The 22,222-nt window shown below is 40.1% G+C and overlaps 2 protein-coding genes across 2 annotated transcripts in view; one reads left to right on the top strand and one right to left on the bottom strand.

Annotated features, from left to right (window-relative positions):
• Nucleotides 1–22,222, bottom strand: part of LOC140244459 (uncharacterized) — a 178,986-nt gene that overhangs the window by 35,877 nt on the left and 120,887 nt on the right. The gene's annotated exons all lie outside the window — the stretch shown is intronic.
• LOC140244792 (uncharacterized) lies at nucleotides 1,289–21,854 on the top strand. The gene is made up of 10 exons (XM_072324406.1): nucleotides 1,289–1,315; nucleotides 2,434–2,649; nucleotides 4,353–4,644; nucleotides 7,467–7,696; nucleotides 11,208–11,333; nucleotides 17,032–17,173; nucleotides 17,679–17,767; nucleotides 19,198–19,354; nucleotides 20,375–20,695; nucleotides 21,817–21,854. Exons 1-10 carry the CDS (start codon nucleotides 1,289–1,291, stop codon nucleotides 21,852–21,854), a joined length of 1,638 nt encoding a protein of 545 aa, XP_072180507.1.

A 22,222-nucleotide genomic window follows, 5' to 3' on the forward strand; every position in this document is an offset into this window, starting at 1 on the left:
ACGTGCGTATCTGTCGTTCAAAAGACAAAGTAGACTACTCTGGATATGACAGAAATACAGGAGACCATCATCATAAGCTAACGTTGGACGAGTATGATGACCTTTTTTTTTTTTTATTGACACGGAAAGATCTTGTGCAGAATTTTTATCAGTTTTTTCACAAATACTCACACACACGAAAATAAAATAAACGCATTGTAAATTCCAGGGGGCGTGACAGGGCAACTGACGGGGTAATACCATTGCAACACCCCTTTCCCATCACTAATTTGTTCATGTATATGGAACTATCTGGACACCCTATAAACAATAGATGACGTATTCATCGTGTTAATCTCGTGAGCCTATGCAGGCCTATGGTGTCGATCTCATGGGCTTTGTTTGCGTACTGTCAGTCTCTTGAGCCATTTTTTAGCATTGTTGAACTAATAGGCTGTCGGGGGAGGGGCGTATTTTACTGACGTACCTGATGCCGAACTTATTGGCTTTGTAACTCGTGGGTGTCAGTCTCGTGATGTGTACTCCTTATCTTCATCACGATCATCATAATGCTTTGTGATCATCATTTTACATACTTGCGGCGTCATTGTGTGATCTACAAGTAGGCGTTTATCAACATTAAATTTAAAACGCAGTTGCGCAAGGTTTAATTTGAATACTCCTTTCATGAAATTGTTTGCCCATGCGCGATATTGAAAACTCGGGAAGAGCTGCGGAGACAAACTTGAAAAACGATTTCCGTAACCATTGTCAATGCATTAGAATGTGCAATTGCAAAATCGTATGCCACATTAGTCGATTTGAAAGAAGAATAAAAAACGATTTTGTGGAAGTCGGAATTTCGATGTCTAAGTAAATATTGAATACTTCTACTATGGAATTGAAAGATAAACAAAAAATTAAACTGGACTGGAAAAACCTTTCATAAAAAACTTACGCAATGGATACATAAATGCATGCTCAAAGCATTCTTCTTCAGAAACTAAGTATTTGAGCGTTCTTTATAATGTTGATTGTGACGTGTGATGTGACATTACATTAGAATTAAACTGTTTATACAACAAAATCAAAGTCCACAATAACATATTTTCAGCCAATTGCTTACTGCGACATGTATCTCGAATTTATGTAATTCATTATGGCTATTGTTTTTGTTTCAATATTAGATGGTACATTTAGGCTCGAAAGTGAAGAAGGAAAAGGAGTAATCAATCGGTTTGCTGTTGAGCATGTGCACCCAGCGCCATCGGAAGGCGAGTCTGATAGCACAACATCCCCGGGGTATACCATGTCTGCCTCTACGACATGTACACGAGTGAGTCTGACCTACTACTTTCAGTGACTTTGTTTTCATACGACTCACCAGCATGAAAACTAGATGACTTCGTCGGTTTTGAGCATTTTATTGTATTTTTTCCGATTATAATCATAGATTTGCCTTATGAGCCGTACATGAATGGAAAGATACGCGTCTCCTCTTTCATTTGATGCACAAATCAAAGTTCATAATCCATGCATGACTGGGTGAAAACAATAGGCAGTAATACTATTAAATTTCCATTTGCACGCGCAAATTGCAACTTTGAGCAATTTTTTCGCGCTTTTTCGGTAATCTTTTTGAGAAGTGAACATCCTAATCTCAATATCCATCATTTTTTTTTCACATGCCAGCTCATGCGTAAAAAAGAAGCTTATCGCCTGATCACTGATAGAGAAAACTTCATTTAAAAATACGCTTTTCCCCTGATAGGGGGATTTCATGACTTCGCACATAACAATGGCCGTCATGCTCCGATGAATAGACAAACGTGGGGTGGTGGTGGTAAAGAGAACGTAAGAAACGGTTTGGTTGTGAATAGGATCGGAAAAACAGACGATCTAACAGAATACTAGTATCATGAGCGTGCCTGACCATGCAGCTGATGACAGAGCAAAGAGTGCTCAGTGTAACTGAGTGGTATCGTTCTGGGACCCTACAAGAAGTTGCAGCAGCCTTCCATGACCGTTTTCCATATCGTGACGTTCCTGCGAAATCCACGCTTGGGAGAAACATTAAAAAGTATCAGCATGAAGGAACAAGTGTCATTCTCAACAAAGTTAGGTGTGGTCGAAGAAGAACTGTCAGATCAGAAGAAAATGTGGCAGTAGGAAGACGAAGCGTGGAAGACAACCCCCAAGTTTCCAAGAAGAGGAATGGGCTGGCAGTTACAAGGTCTTTGTTCTATCGCATTGTTCGGCAAGATATGAGATGGTATCCCTACAGGATGCTGTGTCGGCATCAGGCCTCGAAACCTTTCGCGTCGTCTATAGTATTCAAGATGGATTCCTGATCACTGGGATACATAGTGATTCTTTTATGGATTGCCGTGTCGGTAGTCACACCGTCCGCCATTTCGGACCTCATCATGATCCACCTGCATTCATGTATGAAAGGAATGCAAGGCGAGAGAAAGTTTCTGCGTGGTGCCGTCTCTGCGGCAACGGGGCTCTGATAGGTCCTGGTTTTTCAGCGGCAATCCCCACGGAGAAGCCTACCTGCACATGACCACCGTCTCTCTCGAGGTATTTCTGCGCCCTCGACCTCATGGTTTCACTGTCGGAGAGTGCTTCGACGATTCTGGCTCTGAGATTCCTAAGGTCACGAAAGGAGTAACGATGACTTTTCCCTTGACACTCTGTCTTAAAAGAGCTGATGCAATATCTTCCTCACGATCAGCTGACAATGGGCGGGAGCCAAAGCCTGGATTTATCATAAGCGACGAAAGACGTCGTATCCATATCGTTCCCTTCCAAAGCGAGGAACTATTAGTTTGCAGGCTCAAACCCTTGTTAGTTGAATGGGAGCCTGCGCCACGAGTACGCACCTGTCTCCCAGAGGACAGACAGTATAGAGCCTTTTGGAAAGTGCCAGTTGTTATTGATTTTGTTTTAATGCCGTGTATCAAGTCACTCAGAATTGAGTATTTATAACGCCAAGTGCCAGGGTGCTGCATGTTGTAGTCTTGTTTCTTAGTTTCAGGCATTTTTAACCATGTTAACCGACGTGAAAGATCTGGTGCACACTTTAGATGAAACATTTTAAAACCGTTCAATCTAAAAGTGTGTTAAGTAGAAATGGGGAGGGTATGGAAGAGGGTAGGCCTATCCCCCTCTCACGCGAGGGAGATTTTTGTATTTTCAGAATTGAAATTCAGCCATCTTTGAAGGAAATATTAAGACAGCTTTCTGTCAAAGGGATTGAGAAATGTTAAGCTCTGTTAGGTCTCGAAGACGGCGTAAGAACGTCATGCAATATGCCAAAATTGCTACAATCACACATCTGCTTCTTCCATTTTTATTTTCAAATTTCAGGGGAATTATAGTACAGGCCACCCCCTTCCATTTCTGCGGGGGGGGGGGGGGGGATGCATCCCCATTCCCGGATTTACGCCCATGGTCCTCACACACGAGAACACTCGACTTGAATAAGGACAATATTTTTAAAGTGATAATTACGAGGAAAACGTTTTCAGGTAATTTAATAGATGTCTTTTAGTAGTAAAAGTCAAATTTTATCTCTTTCTGATTTTTCAAGTTTTTCTTCTGCTATGTATTTTTTTTTTTGTGTGTGTGTGTGTGTGTGTGCCTGCTCAGGCACAGGCTACTTGAGTGCGTTGAGGGTGTTTGAAGTGTGTGTGTCATTTTTTTTTTCTGTGAGGACATACCCCAACGACTATCACAAACATCTAGGTTTCCAACACTCTATCTTAATTTTCAAATATACTCGACTAATTCATGCGTTTTGTTTATTCTAATTTTATTGTTTTTATTGTTAAGATAATTTTGTAGAATGTGCAGATGTATGGTAGGAAGGTAAGTTGAATAAAGCTTGATCTTAAACAAAGTCAAAGCACAAATTAAAGACACGTAGGTCAGACGTCACAAACTGCAAATTACCCCCAAGCATACACCAAACATGCTAAACGTTCGAAGGAATATACGTGGAAATTTTGCGGATAGCTACAAAAAGGATTGGACAATGTTCACTGTTTTTACAGGATCATGCAAAAAAAAAAAATAATAATAAAAAAGATCATTCACGTCTTAAATAGGTTCTATCCATATGACCAGATTGTTAATAAATTTTCGAAAACGGATCGCCAGCAAACACGACTCGGCATGCTGGACGTGTCAGGAAGAATTTTCCAATTCCAATATTCCCTTTAAATCTTAGTTCTTGACCAGCCAACTAAAACTCCATAGGCCTACTTCTGTCCCCGAATAAACACTGTCAATCCTGACATGTCTTTTTATGGTTGTATGAAATTATAATTCGATGCTTCCTAATTATCTTTTGGTATCAACTTGTTTAGGAAATCAATCATCGTGGAGGCGAGCTTCGGAACGAAACGTTTGGTATCTCACTCTCAATCCCTCCCGGAGCTCTGGCAAAGGGCACCAGCGAGGTCATAACACTTACAATCCTCACGGAGAAACCAGAGAGTCTCAAACTACAAGAGGACGACATGATCGTCAGCTGCGGCTTCGAATGCTCTCCACCCGGGCTGAAATTTCTGAAACCTGTCCGTCTCAAGATTCCTCACTGTGCATTCGTATTTAATACCTCTGAAGTAGAGCCTGTCCTTTACCTCGGTGGTAAAGATGGTAATGATATTGGCGTATTATTTCATGTTCCAACCTCTCGGTAATTTGAGAGATGGTGGTTCTTTTTTTCTTTAATCATGGCTACTCACGCGATCTCAAAGCTCATTCAACTGGAACTGCCATTCATTGCGATTAATGCCCCCAGCTATACAACTGAGGGAATCAGCTCAACCAGGATTTGTTTTGTTACTTTTAAATGAAAAAAACTATTACTATGGCACTGTTCAAATGTATTTTGCTCACTGTCAGTCACATGGGCCGGGGAGAGATCCATGTTTACGCTTGGGCATCCTTGGACATCCGGGAGGCCAACACGGCAACTTTCTGAGGTCAAAAATATCGGGCGTCATCCGGGGACTGCCATGTTAGCAGAGAAATCCGGGATGGTCCGTGTGACTGCCGTGTAGCTGCTGTGTTGATCCGTGTAGATGCTGTGTTGTGTGTGTAGACACCGCGCCCTCTCGGCCTTATCCGTGTAGCTGTCGTGTTGATACCGTGTGTACTTCACATCAACGCTCGTCGACGCTCTATCGAGGTCGGAAACTATCCCGGAACGTGAAGATCCTATCGTGAAGATCCGGATCCGCATTTATATGTGACTGGGGCCTTCGGCCCAAGTAACATAAAAACGACGTCGTCGACGAGCGTTGATGTCACTGTACACACGTTATCAACACGGCAGCTACACGGAAAAGGCCAGAAGAGCGCGGCGTCTACACGGACCAACAAGGCATCTGCACGGAAAAAAGCCAGAAGAGCGCGGCATCTACACGGACCAACAAGGCATCTTCACGGATCAACACGGCATCTACACGGATCAACACGGCAGCTACACGGCAGCCACACGGACCATCCCGGATTGCTCTGCCAACACGACAATCCCCGGATGACAACGGATGTTTTTTCACCTCCAAAAGTTGCCGTGTTGGTCTCCCCGATGTCAACGGATCTACACGGACATATACACGGATGTCCAAGGATGACCAAGGCATCAACACGGATCTCTTCCCGGATCACCCCGGATCAGATCCGGGATGTTCCGATGTGATCCGGGATGTCTATGTGACTGGGGTAGTAGGATTTTTTGTTATTAAAGTCTGCCGTTGCCATGGCAACGCATTATGCAATACTAATGAAGAAGGTGTCTTGCACATCTGCCTTTCATCGTGTTGATATAGCGGTCACACATGTGTGACATGCCAAATTTGGAGTTAATTGCGGTCACACATGTGTGGCATGCCAAATTTGGAGTTAATTGCTCAAGAAATGAGAAAGAAGTTTGAGCCTCAAGTTTTTAGGAAATGTTGCCATTGCCATGGCAACGCACTATGCGATATCAACAAAAAAAAGCGTCTTGCACATCTATCTTTGATAGCGATGAGACATGCCAAATTTGTGGTCAATTGCTAAAAATATGAAAGAGTTGTTCGATTCACAAGATTTTGCAATAGAACGACCTGCCGACCGTCCGACCGCCCTACCGCCCTCAGGGGGGTTCCTATATAACCCCATACACACTGTGTGTGGGTAGGGGTATAATCAAGCTGTCAGAGCATTTAGAATTGCGTTGAAATACCAAACTTTCCCGTTTCCGCATAATCTTCTAAACACGAACGTTCTGTTGATATCGAGTGCCGGAAGGTAAAGTATCAGATTTCTTTAACCATTATCCTTTCCCTACAGATTAAACAAGAAACTTTGTAATCGCAGTGAAATTGTTTAATGATGCTAGCTATTTCAAGATTCGATTTTCCTAACATGCAAAATCAATGTATCTTGGGGTAGGTAAAGAGGAAATAACCGTGCGTTAAATAGAATAGTTGCCATCAGTCCGAAATTTCGTTATTCCACGGGTTGAATTTTCTAGGTTTCAATGCCCTGAGACTGAAACCAGGTTCCTTTATTCGAAAATAACATGAAAATGAAATTCGAAAACATTCATTAATGTTTTCTTTAAAAAAATACTGGGTAGGTAAAGTCAGTTTGCTAACTGCTTTACAATAATGCCCTGTATATATATAAAAAAAAAATAAAATAACAATACATTTGTAATAGCATGATTCACACAACTACAGATCAATGACATAAACGAATAAAAGAAGTAGACTTAACCTAATTTATGTTACATACTGTATACACCAAAGGTAGGACCTTAGCATTTTGGTAAAGAGGAGAGTATATATGACCATAAAAAAGAAAAAAAAAATGTTCAAATGGGTCTGACGATCAAAAAGACAAATAGGTCTTGTTGGATTCATGGGAAAAATAGAGCATGCGGTTAAATATTAAACAATTTGCTTGTAGTATTTTCAGAGACGAAGACAGTTGTACTGCAATAGAGAGCTGGTTTAATGAGAGAGAAATATATATTTTTTCTTATTTCATCAATGTGACAATTGCAATTTTATGTCTTGCTCTGATATTTTTCCTCATTTTTATGACAATTCTTTCTCTATCAAAAAATCAAAGAATCAACATTCTACCATGTAAAATACAAAGTTGTATTGCATGTAATTTTAAGTCATCGGGAACTCCGTATCAGTTGGAGTGTCTCCGGACACGTAAACAATTAAGAGATCGATTCCCATTCGCTACGTCCATCTGTAGACGCGTTTTACCTACGATATTCTCTTGGTGTGGTGTCCTAGCAATCTTGGATAATATGTATTGCGGCGCTGTCTTCTGAGAGAGCATAGAATATAGTGCTTTTGAGGATACTGAAGGACAAAATCACGTTTACCATCAGAATAATTACAAGTATTATTACTAGTACCAGCATGTTATTATGAATGGATACTTTTCATTCATTCCAATGTTCGAAGGGAGGATGACACGTCAGATGACACCGTCCAAATCAATCGTTGCTGGTGAGACCTCGTTCGCTGTCTCCCTTAAACAACTGTCCTACGGATGGCCTGCAATCATACAGAACAGAGGAAATATGGGAATTGTACACCTACAATGTGCGCTCTATCTACCACGGACAACACGGGCGCATGGCCGGAACACTTTGGACGTGGTGGTCTACAAGGACATAAAGGGCTTAACGAAGGTAAATCATAAACAGATTTGGTAATAATGATCGAAAAAGAAGCATGTGCATTTTTTTTTTTGGGGGGGGGGGGAGGGGAGGGGGGGGGGGGGAATTCCCATGATTGCAAGAGAATACCAATTACATGGGTGATGGTTGAGGTGTGAATATCTTCACAATTTCAATTTGTCGCCCTCTGCAAATGAAACTTGTAATTTTTTTTCCGGAATGCTTACAGTTCAGCAGTTGCGATCTTACAAATTCCATTTGCAGAGGGAGGTAAATTGAAGAAAATCCACACCTGTTTCCATAACTGTCTCCTTTATATTACATTAATTGAGCTGGTTCGATGGGCTCCGTGTCTCGCTTAAGTTAAGCATATTGATGAAGAGGGTTCCTTTTCGAATCCCATGTGAAACAACTTGAGCAACTAATTTGCAACTGATCCTTGTCCTTCATCGATTGAAATAACAGAGAATGTCCGTGCTTTAGTAGAAGCCATTAAAAAAAGAAAAAGAAATCATGGGCTTCCATTACTGGTTGGATTTCATATATCGTAATGCTGTCCTATACATAGGTGTAAGGTCGTGATGTCTCACTTTTTTGTTCTTGCATGCCCATCGCTTGTTTGCCATAATGTCTATGGACCAATTTCAGTGTTTTTTGTCTTAATCGGTTTCATAGTCGTTGAGTATTCAAGGAGGCATTTCTGAAAACACTCGCATCTTAACAAAGTCTTAACTTCTGTAAAGTACAAATCAAGCACAATCCATTAAGTGGAGCGCATTAGATGTCTATTATACACTGTAGCTTCAGCTGCTGAAGTTTCGTTGAGACGTTGGTCTCTGGATAGTAGTCATGTTGAGGCCTGCGAGGAGAAAGCTGCGCTTATACCATGTTCCAGGTGGCCACGGCAGCCCCATTTGCCAAGAACGTAATTCGCCGTGGATAGATGAGACATTCTCTTTGTTTCCCCGTTCGCATCTAGTCTTGTTCGTTCCAGCCAATACCCCGGTGAGCATTAGCTATCAGACACTGTTCTCCTGGCGTCTGGTCAGGCTCGATTATCAGTATTTTCCGTTGCGTCCGGCTACGAACGACCTCCAAGTTTTGTTACGGCCCATTTCGTGCCGTCGTGGTTCGCTGCGTTCACCCCAACAATCATGACATACAAGAATCGTCATTAGCACCGGGACTGCCGTGGCACTTTTATTAATTCATCTATGTTTGTTTGTTTTTTGTTGTTTTTTATAGTTGAAAAATCGTGACACGGCTTCCAAGGCAATCACGGCCAGTCACGTTTGCCTATCCCGTCTTTCTGCGTTGTTTCACATCAATCCCGTTTAGTCTACGGTGGCCTGAAACGTGACTGCCGTGGTAACCGGGAACATGGTGTAAACGCAGCATGAGCCCCAGTCACATATAAACACGGATCCTTGAGGATCTAAACGGCGATCCCCGGATCATGCCGGCCATGATCCGAGGAGTTCCTGGACAATTTTGCCAGGAATAGAGCGTCAACGAGCTTTGAAGACTGTACACAAGGTATCAACACGACAGGTACAGTTATGAGGACGGTAATCTACACGACGTCCACACGGCGCTAACATGGACCTCCAAGAGCCATGCCGGACCCAACCCGGCAACGCGCCGGCAGAGCACAGCGTCTACACAGACCATAAGGCGTCTACACGGACCAACAAGGCAGCCACACGTACCACGCCGGCAGACGAAAATTTATCATAAAAAGCAAGCTGATTTTGGATTTTTTTTTCAGTCTACTCGTTCTCGTCACTTACGGACCATGTAGATCCGTGATTATTCCTGAAAAAACATGTTCGAACGCAATGGTCTTTGATATTACCTGTGTGGCTGCCGTGTAGTTCCGTGCAGCTGCCTTGATGATCCGTGACTTGCCCTCGATGTGAAAAACTCCGTCACCGATTGCCATGGATACTGACGGCGCTTACACCATCGTTCCACAAAGCCACACGGATTTTCACGGCAGCTAGATCTACACTGCAGCCACACTGACCATCCCAGATTGCTCTGTCAATACGGCAGTTGGCCTCCGGGACCTACACGGATGCCTAAGGCGTCTACATGGATCTCCCCCCCCCCCCCCCCCCCGATCATCCCGGATCAGATCCGTTGTGATCCGGCATGTAAATGTGACTGGGGCTTTGCGAATACTCACAGCGCCTACACGATCGTTCAAAGCAGCCAAACGGACCTTCACGGCAACTGCAAGAAATGTAGAAAGCCCAAAAGAAAGCTAAGGAAGCCCCAGTCACATAAGTATAAACACGGATCCCCAGGATCATGCGGCTATTGTGGTAGCCCTGCAAAGTTTCAAGCGTAATGAACACAGTCCCAGGAATAAATTATTGTTCAGTGCGTTTATAAAGATTTTAAACAGGGCGACGGTATTCGGGCCCCTGACTGCCTGACGAGGTGCGGGCACCTCACTATACCTGCCAATTTGCATGCCCTTTTTACGAATTCGAAAGCGGGATATGTTCAAATGTCATTGATCGAAATGCTAGATTTAACGCACAAACAAGTTGCAATTTTGTAAGAAAAACTGTGCGATAACTGTGCGATACACCCTCTATCAAATTGACTGACAAAAGTGCAAATTGGCCGGGAAAAACCTACATTTCTACAGCGTTCAAGCCACGCACAAAATTCAGGAACATTTCGGTACACCCTAAAGATGAAAGATCCATTGATGACCAAGCGGGGGTTGTCTCCCAGCATTCATGTGGTAACTACAAAAAAACAACTAGGAGAAGCAGCAAGGAAATTGGCTACCAGAAACACTTAGTGAACACAAACAAGAGGTGGAGGCTACTAGCTAGCGCATCCTACTTCACAAGAGGAAAAAGGAAAGAATCCTCCTCCCATATGCACAATAAAACCGTGTGGCCAGTGAAAATCACCACATCAATTGGAGAAAGTGTTCCATCTTAGCTAGCGACTATGTAAGAACCTCACGATGGATAAGGGGAGCCATTCACTTTCGCAAACAACAAGATAAGCTTTCAACTGAAGACATTGGTCAATACCCACTTTCCTCAAAACACAATCCAACTCTTTCAGATCGACGTATGCCAGATATGTTGGCTAGAGGGAAAAACAACTCTCTCACCATGTGTTCACAGTATAGCGATCGACCTGAATTTGAGAAGCCTACAGATCCAGTGTATATAGAAAAGTCTCATCAAGCAAGTTAATTGCAATTATGATTATAGCAACATGAACTTTTATCCAGAAATATATCTGAATAATCATTATATTGGAGTTTTCATATTTTGCACATAATCAGTGGAAAATTGTAAAGGGCATGACATCATAAACCCACAATTTTGAATATTCCCATCAACTATAAGTGTTTTCATCCGATTTTGAACAAGAAAACACCACAAGAACAGCAACAAATACTTTTCTTGAATTTTGCTCTTTCTAATTTTCAGACTAAGTTTGACTGGAATTTCATTCCCCTCTACCGTCTTCTTTTACATTGATTCAGACCGAACAGTACAAGCAGCATGCAAGCCATTTGCTGATCACCGAAAAGCAGTTCTCCTCTTCTGTGAACGTGGGCACTGACATGGTAGTCTCGTACGGATCTACCGAAAAGCATATGGAGGAAAAGGTAAAATCTAATCTTTTTTTTTTTCGTTTATGCGTTGCTGTGTTTTCAGATCTTTGGGTTTTTTGATAAAAAAAAAAACAGTGGGGGAGGAGGGAGCTGTAGACCATCCCCGCCCAAGGCCATGCCGCTGTATGGTGGCGAGCAAATTGGGGCGCATGGTGTACAACACGTAACGAATACAGTTAGCCTATATCACGCAACAAATGGGGAAGGGGGCGAAGAAGGTATGCCTACCCAGGATTTGATCTTGGAGGGGGGGGGGGGGGACGGGGCACTTAGTATGCGAGGGAGGGAAGCGACCGAGCCCGAACGGGCGGAGCGAGCGAGGGATGGAGTGGAGGGTGTGGGAGGGGTGTTCCCCCTCCCACGGTGAGAACTTTTTACATTTTGATGTTATAAATGGTGCAATTTTGATGCATGTTTTTGCATGTTTTATCGACTTGAAAAAGTCCCACTTGATTAAGGCAGCAGTATCTTTTGATGTAAATTACAATTGCACAATTTGCCTTAAAATTGTTATTATTTCAATAAACTTCTTGTATTGATTCTTATATTGAAAATCATGAATGCGACCGAGGGGTGTGGGAGGGGCATTTCACCTCCCACAAGAACGTGATTTTGAATTTTCAGACCTGAAATTCAGGAATCTGGTGCAAATTTTCGGTGCAATACTTTTTATTTACCTTTTGCATTTTCCAGCCACCCCGTCCCAACAAAATAGTAATAATAATAATAATAATAATGGAAATTAAAAGGGCGAGGCGACCGAGCGGGGAAGGATGTGGGAGGGGATACTTCCACTCATACGGTAGGGACTTTTTGTCAAAACAGAGTACAAATGTCGTGTTTATAGAACATTTAAAAGCAAATTTCTAGGAAATTAAACGTAGTGAAAAAAAATTAGAGCGAAGGATTACGATTATAACATTGCATTCATTTATTTTTCATTCTTCTTTTTCCAACAAAACATAACATAAATCTGGAATTACATCATAAGCCAAAACGTTCGACTTTGCAAAAGATAAATGAAGCAGATGAACCAAAGAATGCATACTTGCAAAAAAAAAATGCAAAGTTATGCTCCAGTTGAGAAAAAAAAACAGGATTGAGAGGTCCACTAAAAAGCAAGCTTGTATGTTGTGAACCACTAAAAAAAAACCAAACAAACTTATGAATTACTTAATGATGAATACTTATTACTGATATGGGATCATCCTTGAAATTCCAATGGCCTTTGACTGCTGATCTCCTCCACCATTTATTTTAATTGTTTGTCAATCTTCAACACATACTTTTAAACTATGATTATGTAGCTACCCAAAATAATTTGTGGTTTGTATATGTATGTGTTTGATTTAATTGACTGTCCATTTATTTGTTTTTAACTGAACTTGTGGGGAAAAAAACCAAAACATTAAAAGTAAATCAAAAAATATATATATAATTTACAACTGCGCGGAACAAAACAGGGTAGGGTAGAAACATGAAGGGTAGAGATCCAGTTGTACTTCAAAATGATTTTAATAAAGAATTTCTGCCAAATTTTCTGATTGGTTAGACTGTAATAAACTTGTTCTTAATGCAAAGAAAACAAATTATATGGTATTCACGAAAAGACAGATAGATATCAACGAAATTAAGATTGAAGTTAAAGATCTGCATTTTGATCAAGTTTGTTCAATCAAATTCCTTGGTGTGACAATTGATAACAAACTTAATTGGAACGAACATACTGGTGTCGTCTGCAATAGATTGTCAAAAAATGTAGGGATATTTTATAAATTGCGATTTCTGTCAAGAAAGGTGCTGCTTCTTCTTTATAATACTCTCGTATTACCTCATCTAAACTACTGTGCAATAGCTTGGGCAAACTCAGGTGTGACCAATGCCAGGAGATTGTTTTTATTGCAGAAAAAGTTGGTCCGTATTATTCATCACTGTGATTTTCTTGCCTATACATCGCCTATATTTTTTAATCTGAAGATTTTAAAATCTAATGATATATATAATTATCAAAGTGCAATTTTTATGTACTTATGCTTTAGGAAGATGCTTCCAAAATGTTTGATGAACTATTTTCAATTGAGTGATAATAGAAGATACGGTATGAGAATCAAAGATAGATTTACATTGCCTTATGCCAGAATTATGCCATCATATAATTCTATATTTTTTAATGGACCCAAAATTTGGAATGCTGTTCCGGTCGAAATAAGACAGAGTTCATCGCTGAATGTGTTTAAAAGAAAATTAAGATTGCATGTTTTAAATCAGTATGCGGAAATGGTGTGATAAACTTTTTTCTTGTAAAATATGTCAGTGTGTGTGTGTGTGTGCGCGCGTATGTATGTGTGTATTAACTCATGAAGAAATGTTCTCATTCGATATTTTAATATTTTATGAATGAAATAGTATGGGGACAGGACTTTTATATAAGGCATAGCCTTTCTGTCTGTCTCCGAACACTTTCAAATGTATTGTATTTTCGTACTGATGCTTATTGTGATCATTCCTTTCTTGTTATGGTGTTGTCAATATTCTGTATTCTCCTGTTTGTTTGTTTGTTTTTACTGAAAGTGTTGAATAAATCTGAATCTGAATCTGAAAACAGGAGAAACACATATGCATGACACGACTTGACAGAATAGATGGAAAGAATGGAAGGAGAGAAAGGGAAAAAAAGAGAATGCCTACACGCTGAACAAGGGAAATGGAACAGGGGGTGATTGACGATGTGCTTCATACGGGGATACATTTATGTGACGATGTGAGATCCTCGGCGAGGAAGCGAAGCAACCGAGGGGGAGAGGGTGTGGGAGGGAGGATACCCCCCTCCCACTGTGGGGACTTTTTGTAAAAGCAGTTTAGGCACCTTTGTTGACCCAATTGCGGATCCAGTTGCGGCGCACTAACCCCTACCCCCAACCTCCCTATTTTCTGTTAAAACAAAATGAATAAAAAAGGGGGAGGTTCGCCAGCCTTTTATTTTGTAAAAGCACCTCCACTTTACGGAATTCCCAGAACCGTGTAATTCAAGCAATGAGTTTTCACATTTGTGGTTGACACAGTAGCGGATCCAGAGGGGCTACACTTGGCGCCCCAACCTCTTTTTTGTTTTAACAAAATAAACAAAAAGCAAAAAAGGGGGAGCTGCGTCAGCGTTTTATTTTGTGAAAGCGCCTTTACTTCACAGATTTCTTGGAACCGTGTAATGCAGGCAATGAGTTTTGACATTTGTGATTGACGCGGTCGCGGATCCAGAGGGGACCTATTTTGCCCCGTCCCCCCCCCCCCTCTATATTTTGTTTAAGAAAAGAAATAAAGATAACAAATGAGGAGGGGATGCGCCAGTCTTCAATTTTGTAAAGGCGTATCCCCTTTAAGGAAATTTTGACAATTGTGGTCCACGTGTTATGGCATTTGTGGTTAATCAGATTTTGACATCTGTGGTCGACGCGTTATGACATTTGCTGTAAAAATGGGAATTTCGAAATTTTGACATTTCTGGTCGACGTGTTATGACATTAGTAGTCATTAAGACATTTGTGGTTGACGTGTTATGACATTAGTGGTTGTTTTAACACTGGTGGTCGATTTTGACATTAGCGGGCTCTACACCATCTTATTTAGTGTTGGCGAATCTTTGCTGCAGGACTGTGTGCATGTGCGAGTAGTTGATTTAAACGGCGCCGACAAGGTGTCGGCCCTGTCAAGTTGTCAAGTGTCAGACAATTTCTGTAAAATCCTTGGTTTTTATAGGCTGAGAAGCTCTGATCACTGACTGTTACTGTATGGTAACTGTCAGAAACTAACAAAATGAGGAAGGGGGGATGGCCTGTACAATCATCCCCCTGAATTTTTTTTTGAGGAAAATGGAAGAAGCAGAAATGTGACTGTATTAATTTCGACATAGTGCATGACATTCTTATGATATTCTTCAGAGAGCTGAAGAGAGCTTTTCTTTTAGGATATGTATACATAATTTTCTCAAGCGCTTGCGAAAATACAAGTAGTATAAATATCGACAAAAGCCGTGGTCCAGGTCTTGAAAACGTCAAATGATATAAATCGACATGTATGCATGCGCGCTTGGCATTAGATATTTCACTTGCAAAAGTTTCCCCACATGCAGAGGCGTTGATAGGGGGAGGGGGATGGTTTCAATTATGAAATATTGGGGGCAAACATATTATTTTGCTACTCCTCGTAATTCCCGAGATGTGGAAATGTTCTGTTTTTATAGAAAACTGTCTAGATATTTCACCCAGTGGCTGAATTTCAATTCTGAAGATACAAAATCCCCCTCGCGTGAGAGAAGGATAGGCCCTACCCTTTCCCATACCCTCCCCTTTCCGTTCTTTTTACTCAATACACTTTTAGATTGATTTGAAATGTGCACCAGATCTGTCACTTCGGTAAAAAAAAAAAATGCATAAGTCCGGTCGCGTGAATAGGAGAACATATCTAGATATTTACAATTGGAGGGTTTCCCTCAGAAGAGTTAGTACACTTATGGGATTGAAACATTCCCACATTCCAACATACATTACGAGATATTTTGTCTTAATTCTAAAAATGCAACCTCGTATGCAAGGGTGTCGATTCTGGAGGGCTACAAGAGGGCCAAACATGTCATTTTGTCCCCAATAATTTCCGAAATGAGGACAATTTCCCGCTTATTACATAAAAAAATTGTCCAAATATTTCACCCATATTATGCACCAGATCTTTGAATTTCTATTCTGAAAATGCAATATCTTCTTCTTGTGGAGGCGGATACTATACCCCTTCCCACACCATCCTTCATTTCGTCTCCTATTATATACACTTTGTGGAGTTGGGCCTAGTCAAGAATATTTCATCAAAAAGTGTGCATCAAATCTGTCACTTAGTCGTAATGACTTCAAGGGGACTACCCTCTCCCACACAGTCCCTCCCCCCCCCCCCCTTCCAACTTCCATACGCTTTTACACAGTGATGTCGCACACGCGGGTCAAGAACTGATATCCTGCGATTTACCGCGAATACGAATGTTTCTAACTTTTGTTGACAGAAACAAAACTGGAATATTTCACAAAAATGTGTGCACGTACAAGATCTCTGAACCCCCTCCCTAGATGCGTCATTGTCTATGACGCCACTGTTGTAGTTATGGGTGATAGACCCCTACATCAATACCTCCGTTACGGTGAGCTGCTATCTGTTTTATATACTTCATGGTTTTGTAGCTCAATCTGTCTTTCAGCCAGTGTATCAGTATCAAAATCCAGGCAACAACTGAGGCATGAGCGCGCATTTTAAGGGCTTTCCCTTTTATACCCTCCCCTGGAGGTAGGGGTGAATATACAACCACAATGGGGCGCTACTGGCGCTACTACTACACGGTCAGTGTTACAAGCATAAGTTTTCAGTATCGTTTAAATTTCTTGTAACCATTTTTTCTCTTGGTTGTTATTTTGTTTTGTTTATTCCTTGTAGTGAATGAACTCTACCTCCTTGCACATGTATGATAAAAAATTAGCTTTTTAGTATACTTGATAGTGTATGGTTTATAAAGATGCTATTCTTTTATTAACATATATTTTACCAAAACGTCAGACCTTCAGCTAGTGTCTTGTTGTGCTCGTCATGGTCTTTGTCAGACGTGTGTCATGTTTGGACAAATAACAACATTTTCCATTGTCTTGTAAATCAACAGATAATTCATCTCCAGGAAATATGGCACATAGTCTCGGGAAAGGTCATCCAAATTCCGCTGGATATCCGAGACGACTCGTTGATACATCTGAAAGCAACAGCTGGGTCAATAGAGCGTTGCGAAATCTATATGGTCTTCGAGTGTAAGTTGCCCGTGCAAAATCCATTTCGATTATACATTTGCCTTTGTCCGGCAGTCATAATGATGGCATTAACCATATTTTTTACTCGTATACCATTTGAATTTTACGTCGCACGTGGCATGCTTACTTTGAAAAGCAATGCTATCGACGATTTTATTGAAACAAACGATGCGTTTAGTTGAGTTGAATAGATTTCTAATCTACGGAGGTATTTATGAAGACCAACGAAGATTATGTAGTAAAAAAAAAAGTTGACAAGAAAATTGTCATTCATGTGTGATTTCGGGTCCATGTTGAGTATTTGAATATTTTTATTAGTATATTTGTATTAGTTGGGTTTCAATATTATAGTCCTGCATTATCATAACCATTTGCTAACGGTAATGATGATTTTATAATCTAAGTACGAGTACTTTTCAACACATCTGATTGTATAATACCGCAGTGCCTATTCTTATAAGGCAATGATGAAAGATGACAAGACACATTCATCTATCAGCTGTAGGCATTCACAAAGACGAATCCCAAGCTGACTGGGTACAACTTCAGCGATCAAGGCGAAAGAGACTCCCATCGTCTACTTCAAGCATAGAGGTCAGCGTTATAATATCGAATCTTTCACCCCCTCTGCACAAAATACAGGGTCACATATTTTCTTCCGTTGCTGATAATAATTACAATTCTATCTGTTTTTTAATGTGTCTGTCATGTTAGGATGGATCACACTTACTTCCTTAAACATATGAGACAAGCGCTTATCGTTTGAAAGCTGATGATAGCGAATTAATGGACAAACTTTGGGTAACCTCGCTACAGCCATCACCCATGCTAACGATAATGGGGGGGGGGGGGGGGAGAAAGAGCCGTTTGAGCTCAATTAACATGGGAATGTTTTTGTCCAGAAGACACTTGCGCGTTATCAACCCTCGCCGACCTCTGAACGATTAGTATATCGACTTCTTCATCTAATGAAGTTATTCAATTCTACTATCGGCCATTGTTCTTCGATGGTTATCTACCTCCCATGGGTTTTATGATTACGTCATAAATCAGTGATTATTTAATTTCAGCAAAAGTCATCATGTAATACGTGACTATATTAATTATCCAAATCAATTTTCATCTTGTGTATTATTGAGTACAATTTTGTTAAATTTTTACCTTACTGTCTACGAAGAGAGGGAGAATAAGTACTGTGCAAATTGCTACTTTTAAAAATCTCCCTGGTATTGCAAAGCAACTCTCAGGATGCGATTGGTACATGTTTTGCCGTGACCGATTTGTCATATCTTTTTTCATATCTATCACGTCATTCCCCTGTGATATATAATAAAAGTGTAGCAGACAAAAGATGGTTTTATTTGTTTTCAATTTTCACAATTATAGTTTAAAGTAGTTTAAAGTGCTTTTCTTTTCGATGTTTTCATGAACACGTTTGAAAAGGGGCTCTAAACGTGCTGGTCTACAGTGAAAGCTGCGATCTCCATCCCTGCCAAAGTTCTACTATGCTGATCTTGTTTAAAATAGAGTATAAATTATGACTACTCTATGATAGACAACGTTCAAGGTTGATGTTATATGTAAAGCCGTCGAAATCTTTTGTAGAGACACTCGCCACAACACCGCGCGGTTGATACATTACTTTTTAATGAGAGGTGGCGTGTTAGGAGATTACGCAGTCGGGTTTTAAATCCATATAAGATTTTTTTTTTTCAAGTTATTATTCGATGTAATATGAAAACCTTTTGTTCGATGTTGCAAAATGTTTTGGTGGATCACTGATTTGGATATCTAACATCCATTAGTTTAGATACCAAAGTTCCAATTCTTGCAGTTCATATTTCTTTCAGCATTCAAAGGTTTGGATGGATGTGTTGTCATAAAAGTACATTTTATTATATCCATTCCAGAAAATAAATAACAGGCTTGTTAATGATGACAATCAAATGCATGTTCGTTTGTTTGAATGCTGAGTAGTTCCTTGTTTTCCAAATGTTCTTCTTTCGATATTATTTTGCGTCAAGTACGCCGGAGCAGGACCATGTTCTAGTACAACTCAAGACCAACCTCTTCAGAGTGGTGAGGAAACACATTTAGGTGACATGATTGAAAAGCTGCCCGCTCACCAGGAGATGCCGGAGGATGACGGACAGAAATCCCATGAACCTGATCGGAAGAACGGTAAGAGCACTTCCAAAGGAGTCAACAGTAAATCATTACCAAAAAACAAGGAATTGCTTGAAATGTCCCATAAAGCAACTGGCAGTGGAACAATTCTCTGACATCCAGTCATTCGAATGACGCTCTTTGAGGCAATTATGTTTGGATTTGAATTAAGGTATGTTCTCGTGAGGCAGGTGATTTTTTGTTCATGCACATATACACATATCAATCTAATGGGGATTATATGTTGCCGCAGCGACTCATCAAAATGCTTTCCTTCTGAACTACTATCCACATGCATACACATTTTTGAAGTGTTTCTGCAGTAATGATTTCATCTTGTTTTTCCCTCTTTTCTTGTCCGTGTCTTTCCGCTCATCGAATTTGTGTAACTAATAAATCCGATTCATTTGACCCACAAAAAATTACAGGTACCTCAAGTCAAGCGTAAAGCTGGGGGACTTTTGCAAACCTGGGCTTTGGAACAACCTTCCAATATCTTTATGAAAATCACACTCTATTGATGCTTTCAAAACAACCTCGAAGCCTTTCTTTTTTATTCAAATTGACAATTGCTATTAACATGGTCCTACTGTATGTATTTTTACATATTGTTCTTAGCTTATTGTTCTTATGTTATGTCTTCACTGATACTCTGTTGCAACGTAATACCAGGTTTCCACAGCGCCATGAGCATTTTTTTTTTTTTTGTAGAATGAGCGCTTTATAAGAGTCTGTCTATTATTATAGTTGTTTTTTTACTATCGTTATTGTTATTGTTGTCATTATCATTATTCAATTATATCTTTATTATTATAGGTCTTACAGAATATCTCTAAAGTTTGTGCAATCTATAATCATATTGGTCGAACCACTTCACAATTTTAATAGTAGAGCATATTATATTTCATTGTTAAACTTAAGTTTCGACAATTTCTATATTCCTCGTTCACATCCTGCAAGTATAGTACAACATTGATATTTCGTATGTGTGATCAAATTTTTACATTTCCTTTATCATTTATCAATTGATTTCAGCAAAAGATAGTCATCGATTCGTTGAGAAGAAAATCGATCACGGTGGAGGCGAGATTCAGAACGAAACGTTTGGCACCTTATTGTTCATCCCTCCCGGAGCTCTGGCAGAGGGCACTAGCGAGGTCGTAGGTATCACCACCCTAACAGAAAAACCAGAGAGCCTCATATTACGACGCAATGAGATGATCGTTAGCTATGGCTACCGGTGTTCTCCATTCGGGTTACAGTTTCTGAAACCAGTGGAACTCACGATCCCTCATTGTGCAGTCCTGACTGATCCCGCCAAAGTCGAGACGGCCATTCATTTGAGTGATGAGCATGGTAATGATGTTAGGACATTTTGTTTTCATCATTTACTCTCCCATCATTCCTTTAGTTATTGCACTGTTATTGGAATGAGAGATTAAGTTGCTTTGAACCTATATTCTTTCTATTATTTCACAAAAACAGTTTCGACTGAAAAGAGTGCAATGCCCTAAGAAAATAGAATGTGACATATCATTGGATTAAGTTGGGGGTGGACGTTGACAGAATTTCTTTCGCAAGCACATGGCAAGGGGCAACGGAGACATGCTCATATGATACTTTTATTTATTTACTTATTATTTATTATTGCGAATCTTTATACGTAGTGGCCTGATCAGCATAGAATATGCAAACAGCACAAGATGGACAAACAAGTTTCAAAACGACATTAGGTAGACATACATTAAGCATTCAGGAGAAAATGATTTAAGGCATGCGGATTTAAAATACACGAACTGCCGGTCTTCCCAAGGACTATGTTATTGGTCAGATCCATTGAACATGAACAACAACACAATAACAACCAATCAATTTGTTTAAAAATAGATACTCGTGACAAATTAAAAAAGAGACATAATATGAAATGCAGTTAAGGGGGAAGGCTAGTAACTGATCAGTGGGAATCAGTGCGAATGCTTGGGGATGATGGTTCCAATTCTTGTGGGATTCATTTAACAGTACATTATATATCTATTGTTGTGTGAAAATTATTTGCTTCAGAACGGTCTCATATTCAAGTAATGTGCAGCTTAATGCCCTGACCAGGCATGCTAACCTGGAAACATTAAACTGCACATTACTTGAATACGAGACCACTCTGAAGCAAATAATTTTGACATAGCAATAGATATATAATGTATACTCTTGAATGAATCCCATAAGGATTGGAACAGTCATCTCCCAGCATTTCCACTGATTCCCACTGATCAGTTACTAGCCTTCCCCTTTAAATATCAAAATTAAGTCAATATACATGCACAAATATCTGGAAATACACTAAATAAAATCAAATGAGCGTAAAAACATCTTTAAAAAAGGAAATGATTGAAAATCACATTAAAAAAAAGTTTATCCTTAATCATTTGTTTGTTATCCAAATTCGTTCCCTTTACGCCTCCCGTCATCTGGTCATACAGTGACGCTCAAAGACGGCAAATTCCTAAAGGAAGGATGACGACTTTTATTCGTAAAGCAAAGCAAGAGGATATTGATTTGAAATTTAGTACTCTCAAGCATGTGGATCAGGTGGTTCAAAATTATTTATTACGAAGAATTAAAGCATGCAAATGTACTTTTTCCAGAGGGACCTTTAAAATGTCAACCCCTTAAAAGATTAGGAAACCTGAGTTAGATCAACTATTTCTCTCTTATGTTAGTATTAGACATGATAAGTTATCTATGCTCGGTAACCAGAGGAAGACTGCTAAGTCTTGTTTTTGGGGGTTGTTGTTCTTGGGTGTTTGTTTGTTGTTTTTTTTTTTTGGAAAACGATACCATTTGTCATGTCATGATCATGGACTACATAGAGATTCAATCTGCACT

Source organism: Diadema setosum, chromosome 21 (genome assembly GCF_964275005.1).
Source record: "Diadema setosum chromosome 21, eeDiaSeto1, whole genome shotgun sequence".
Classification (NCBI taxonomy): domain Eukaryota; kingdom Metazoa; phylum Echinodermata; class Echinoidea; order Diadematoida; family Diadematidae; genus Diadema; species Diadema setosum.

Coding starts and splice junctions, on each gene's coding strand:
- LOC140244792 (XM_072324406.1), top strand. CDS start 1,289: ATGTCTGCCTCTACGACATGTACACGA. Junction 1,316..2,433: donor CCTCTACGACATGTACACGA/GTGAGTCTGACC, acceptor CATGTATGAAAG/GAATGCAAGGCGAGAGAAAG. Junction 17,174..17,678: donor AATCTATATGGTCTTCGAGT/GTAAGTTGCCCG, acceptor TATCAGCTGTAG/GCATTCACAAAGACGAATCC.